Raw genomic sequence first — 6,000 nt, 5'->3', positions numbered from 1 at the left:
AATTAGTAATGGAGTTTTTCCTGAAGATAAACCGATCTACCGGTTAATGGAGTTTAACTCCATTAATGGAGCGAGCCGGCCGAGGCAGCGCAGCCCGCAGATACAATGAGCACATTGTTTCCCGGGGGATCCTATCCCCCCTTTTTCCCTGGGAGGGGGGATCCCTTCACCCCGTTTGGCCTCTGCTGCCCATGGGAAGGGGGGTTCCCGGCACGGGAGGCGGGGGGGGTGTTGCGAAGGGCCCCGCCTCTGAGCAAGAGGATTAGGAGCGGTGGGGCTGCGGGCGGCCCCTCCCCGTCGGGGGAAGCTGAAGTAGTTCGGCCGCGGCGGGGCGGAGCGCAGTGCCGAGGCGGCGGGACGGGGAGGTCGGTGCCGCTGCCCGCCCTGGGGCAGCCGCGGTGAAGATGGCGAGAGCGGCGGAGCGGGGCGGTGCGCGGCTGGAGATGGGGCTGGGGCTGTTGCTAGCGCTGGCCGCCGCCGCCGCTCGGCCGCCCGCCTCCTTTCCCAGCGATGTGAACGGGCACAGCCTCCACCCGCCCTACTTCAACCTGGCCGAGGGCACCCGCATCTCCGCCACCGCCACCTGCGGCGAGGAGGCGGTGGGCGCCGGCAGCCGCCGCGCCGTGGAGGATCTCTACTGCAAGCTGGTCGGAGGGCCGGTGGCGGGGGGGGACCCCAACCAGACCATTCAGGTACGGCCGGCGCGGCGGGGAAACACGGACACGCAGCCTGCGAGCCTGACTGGGGTGGCATAGCGGCCTCCCGGCCGGGGGGTGCAGGAGGGTCCGAGCCCTTCTTTGTGCTCCCCCGGCCATCGCTCCCTTTTCCCACCCCTGTTCGCCGGGGCTGGGGAGAGCAGAGGCTGGTGCAAGGAGCGGGGCCCCACGGTCCCGCTGCCGCTGGCGTTTACCCACGCATCTGTGCTCGCCCGGCCGCCGCAGCCGGACCTTGCGCGGAGGGGTCGGTGATGTGTACTCTGAGATGGGGTGGGCAGGGCAGGTCGTCGGGGCATCTTCCCTTGCTCGGACCTGTGCACCGGAGTCTAGCCGGAGTCCCCAGGGAGATTAAGGAGACACACGTGCTCTTCTTCTCCCGGTCTTGCCAGAAGTTGCCAGTGGAACGCGGCTTGCTGAGTTCCCCTGTTAAAGTTATCGGTTCTTTATGGTCACAAAATCCTGGGCAAACCATCTCTGAAATCCCTCTGCCAGTCACGGAGTCGTTATGATAAATGTGATAATATTTAGCTTTACCGGTCTTGGCTCTGCCGTTCCCTGTGTGTTTGGAGGGGCATTTGGATGAGCAAAGGAGAAAGTGAAGAGGGGGAATTTTACAAGCGAATGTCAGGTCACTTATCTCGGGGGTCCCATTTTAAGTGGACCAGAGGGAGCCTGCAGCCAGGAATGCAGATGGTGAAAACTGCAGTGCACTTTAACAGCTACGGCTCTCTTGAAAAGAAGACAGAGCAGTTGTAAACGGGCTTGTAAACCATTAGTTTTAGTTGCAAGAACTCCAGACCCAGGGCAACCCAAACCTTCTCTGGAGCTGCTGCTTTCTAGAGTTTTCTGCATGTGACTCACAAGGTTGGTGGTGCCAGTTCATCTGTTGCAGTGGAGCATTAGGGCTGTCAGTGTTGTATGTACAGTAAGGAAGACCGAGGGAAAACTTGGTTTCTTGGATCAAGCCTTTCTTGGCCTTTTGTGTAGGGGTGGCTTTGTTACAGCATCATCTCTGAGGCATTTTTCTCATTCTGGCCACATTCTCCCAAGTTAGTGCTGTACCAGGAATGTTCTGGCTATTGTGTGGTTATATCATGGAATTTTGCTCCATGTGCAGTAGGAATCGCTGAAGATGCTACTGGGTGGCAGAAAGCTGACCTAATTGTCCTCTGAGTTTTGCCTCCTTTTAAAGTGATCTGTTTCACTTTGCTGCACTCTGATGTGACTTGAAGAAGCTTTGCTTTAAGTACAAGTAGCAGGAGGCTTACAGGAACCTTGATGTAGTAATTGTGCCTGCAGCTAATAAGGAAAGGTGAAGAAGTAACTGCTCCTATGTGCATTTGCAAATAGATGTGAGTGATCTGCCAAGCCAAACTGGGAGGATAAGACCTCACAGAAAAGCTGGTAAATGTGGCTATGCATTTATCCATCCACATCTGTCCAGCTGTGCTCTGGCCACACTGCCAGCTTAGCATGACACTAAGTGTGCTGGTGACTAAAGTGAACTCTTCAGGCTGCACTGGCTTTGGGGCAGTTGTATCTCATCCTGAAGTGCAGCCCTTTCCTGGCTCCATAGGGTGTGCACGTTCGCCTGGATTCCCCCTTCTGCCAAACGGAGCTCCTGAACTCTGGATTTCTGCAGTGCTCCCCTCTGCAGCTCTGGCACGGGGTCGCTTTGATCAGAGCACCACTTCCCAGGCCAGTGGTCTTCAGTCAGCCTGAAAGCTTTAGAAAAACCCTTTTGTGGTGGCTTCTTTCCATGACCACAGGCAGCACCTAAACGGGAGAGGAGGAAACAGGAGGGGTCAGAGTTCCAATTCGTTCCCTTTAGGGGGTTTGGCACCACCCGGTGACTAAAGCAATGCGGGAGGTGGGAGGGAAGTGTTCAATTTGAGCAGCCTGAAGCAACAATAATGAACTCCACATGCACGTCCTCTCTGCCTGCATGTCCTTTCCCTTCTCCATTCACCTGCTCTGCATGGTGCAGCTGGGGTGTAAAGGGAGGTTTGGTCAGGAATTCTGGGAGAATGCCTCTTGGCACCCTCCGGGAGATTTCAACGTGCTGTGGTGGTGAAGGGACATTTGCTTGACCTAAGACCCAGCGTAAACATGAATACAATCATCTAGTCAGTGAGTTCAGTCAGTTCTGTTTTCTGCTTGTTTTCATTTGACATTGTAGAAGGCTTTCAGGGAAGGGAGTTCATTGGCTGCAAACCATGATAGCCTTAAAATGTCGATAATCATTGAGCTTCCTGAAATAATGCTGCCCTAAAGACACTTGAAGTGCTTCTGGCACAGTTTGTGGGAAGGCTGTAAACCTTCTCAAGGAGTCCCCTTTGCTTTATTCAGGGCTCTTTGGCAGAAGACAGCGTTTCTAACTGGGGGGGGCTTTTCAGCCTGCAAGGATGTGATGCGCAGCAATGCTCAGGTATGCTGAAAGGGGCTCCCCGCACAGGTTTGCTTCCCTTGTCCCACAGACAATCCTGCCTTCATGATAATGTCTCAAAGATAAGGCAAAAGAGAGATTATAGGTTTATTGATCTTATCAAGCTTTACTGAAGATGCTTGTAGCTATTTGTCTTCCGAGACAGAGCCAGCTCTGCAGAGGCATAGCTCATGTTCCCCATCCCAACCCACTGCCTGGGGGCTGTTCCAGAGACTTGCCAAAGCTGGCATGGATTGTTCACTGCTCTCGGTGTGGCAGGGCTGTGGATGATTACTTTAGTTCAGATTAGTAGTATAACAATAAGGCAAGTTAGTGGCATTGATTGAAGCAATTGTAGACCTTAGAATTGAAAAACATGCAGCAGACCTCACTGATTTCAGATCAGTGCTGCTTCTGCTTTCATCTAAAGCCTGTCTTCACCTAAGCCCTGCTATTGCAGAACACTTGAATGCATGTGGAATTGCTGTGCTTGCCTTTGTGGTGTTGATGCTAACTAGAGGTCTTGTCCCCTTGCCCTTCATGGTGCTGGGCACAGATGGGGTTTCAACCTGAATGTCTCTGGATTAAGTGGCATTCTCTGTTGATACCCTGCAGTAGGCAGCCACCATCTGGCTTGTTGCTTCTTCATCCTGTGCTGTGCATGGTGGTGGATGCTGGCTCAGCCCAGGCAATCTGTGCTTTGGGTGTTAGTTGGTGCTGTACCTCTCTGTACATATCTCTTCTGTGTTTACATCTATGATACCACTGGACTTAAGTGGTTTAACTGCAGCTGAAACCACCAGAGTTCTAGAACAAGTTGCTGTTTCCTGCAGTAGAGATACCTGAAGAATCAGCACTCATACAGAGTCAGCCTGTATGAGCAGTTACTTGATCTGTGAGGGCAGCCCCAATAACAGCTTACAAGCACGCACTTTCTATGTCTGAAATACCCCATTTCCTGCCTTCCTTACCTCATCCCAGCAGCCTGGCCTGCCCCACGCTCCCTGTGGTTTTCCAATAAATGAGGTGAGGAGAGCTGAGATTGGGTCACGGCAGGGCCAAATAAACTGGGACAAAGCCATCTGCTTTCCCCGAGGGAAGCGGTGCCAGCGGGGTGCCAGGCTGGTCTTTATGCTCAGAGGAAACTTCAAAGTTCCCACTGACTTGAGCGGGAACAGGATCAGGTCTCTGGAAGCTGCCCTCCATTCAAACCCCCTCCTTATCTCCCTCCCTTTGCGGTTGGCTCCGATAGTGGCAGTTTTATGTTCTTTAAGCTGCCTTGCAGCTTCTTGCATTGCTGAAGTTCTTTCTTTGGTGTGCTCTAGTGATGTCCGTGCCTCCCTAGCTCTGGCAACCTGCTGTCCCTGCAGCTCTCAATTGCTGTTTAATTAAAATCCTCTGCTGATGTCAGAACTCCCTTCCCTGTAGAGACCTGATGCACTGTGCCAGAGCCTGAGTTCCTCCATAATACAAACAGCTGGAAATGGTTCTCATCAGGTTTAGGTCTGGCTCTAATGAAACAACTAATGAGCAGATGGAACAGCACAGGGGCTAATGGCACTTGTAATAGCAAACTTAATTCAGCTGTTGATGTGCTACCAGCCCAGTAGCAGCTCATGCTGTACTGGGGAGAGGGAACAGCAGCATTACCAATGGGGAGCAGCTGATCCTATTTTTTAGTCCCTTCTTACTCAACTTGAACTGCCTGGCTCCCATCAGTGTGAACTTTGTTTCAAAATGGCTTTCACATCTGTGGCAAGAATGTACGGTATGAAACCACTATGGTTTTTTGTTATTTATCCCCATTTTGTACCCTCACTCATGTCTCCCCCCACCTCAGTGCTGTGTGTTGTGCAGCAGCAATTTGCACACAACCTGTTGCACCGGTTCCTGTTAAAGGGTTGAGCTGAAGAGTTGGGTCAGTTTTATCTGGTCTCTTCTCCCTCCTTGCTCCGTGCATGTTCAAACGAGCCTTGTCCTGAGCTCTCTGTGCAGCAGGAGCTCCCTGCACGGGTGTCAGGATTACCTGCATGGCTTCAGCTGCCCTTTCCTTTGGCCTTGTGCTTGCACATCTGCTATTTCATATCTCTGGAGGTGTTAACTAAAAGGTGCTCTTGTTCAGGACAGTTGCCTGCAAATAACACAGCACATGGCTGTGGGGAAGAATGCTGTGAAATCTCTTTCCTTTGCCCTGGGATTCCTCCAGAGTTTGGGGCATCTGGAAGATTGCATGCTCTGCAGTGATTCAGCCCTTGTAGGGATGCAGATGCAGGAAGCCTGTCTTGAGATAATGTACTTCATAGGGGACTGGAGCACCTCCAGTATGAAAACAGGCTGAGAAAGTTGGGGCTGTTCAGCCTGGAGAAGAGAAGGCTGCGTGGAGACCTCAGAGCAGCCTTCCAGTATCTGAAGGGGGCCTACAAGGATGCTGGGGATGGACTCTTCATCAGGGACTGTAGTGACAGGACAAGGGGTAACGGATTCAAACTTAAACAAGGGAAGTTTAGATTGGATATAAGGAAGAAGTTCTTTACTGTGAGGGTGGTGAGGCACTGGAATGGGTTGCCCAGGGAGGTTGTGAATGCTCCATCCTTGGCAGTGTTCAAGGCCAGGTTGGACAGAGCCTTGGGTGGCATGGTTTAGTGTGAGGTGTCCCTGCCCATGGCAGGGGGATTGGAAGTGGATGATCTTAAGGTCCTTTCCAACCCTAACTATTCTATGATTCTACTTGGTATAATATTAAAGCTGACTGCAGGAGGGCTTGCTTGCCTAACTGTGCCTTAAGGGAAAATTGCCTGTAAGGTTTTCCCTTCTAGGCTGTTTGTAGCAGCAATTCAAGTGACAGAACAGTGGCTCCAC

At 52.4% G+C, this 6,000-nt stretch overlaps 1 protein-coding gene across 1 annotated transcript in view; it reads left to right on the top strand.

Annotated features, from left to right (window-relative positions):
- Positions 1-404: 404 nt before the first annotated feature.
- LAMA5 (laminin subunit alpha 5) overlaps positions 405-6,000 on the top strand; it is a gene marked incomplete at both ends in the record, with an annotated part of 82,103 nt that continues 76,507 nt past the window's right edge. Inside the window, one exon of the mRNA XM_080627585.1 lies at positions 405-692. Within this exon, the coding sequence (XP_080483711.1) occupies positions 405-692 (288 nt within the window). The remainder of the gene's footprint in view (positions 693-6,000) is intronic.

This window comes from Psittacula echo, assembly GCF_963264785.1.
Source record: "Psittacula echo genome assembly, chromosome: 12".
Classification (NCBI taxonomy): domain Eukaryota; kingdom Metazoa; phylum Chordata; class Aves; order Psittaciformes; family Psittacidae; genus Psittacula; species Psittacula echo.
The sequence above is the reverse complement of the archived record's forward strand: the minus strand, read 5'-3'. Positions and strand labels throughout refer to the sequence as shown.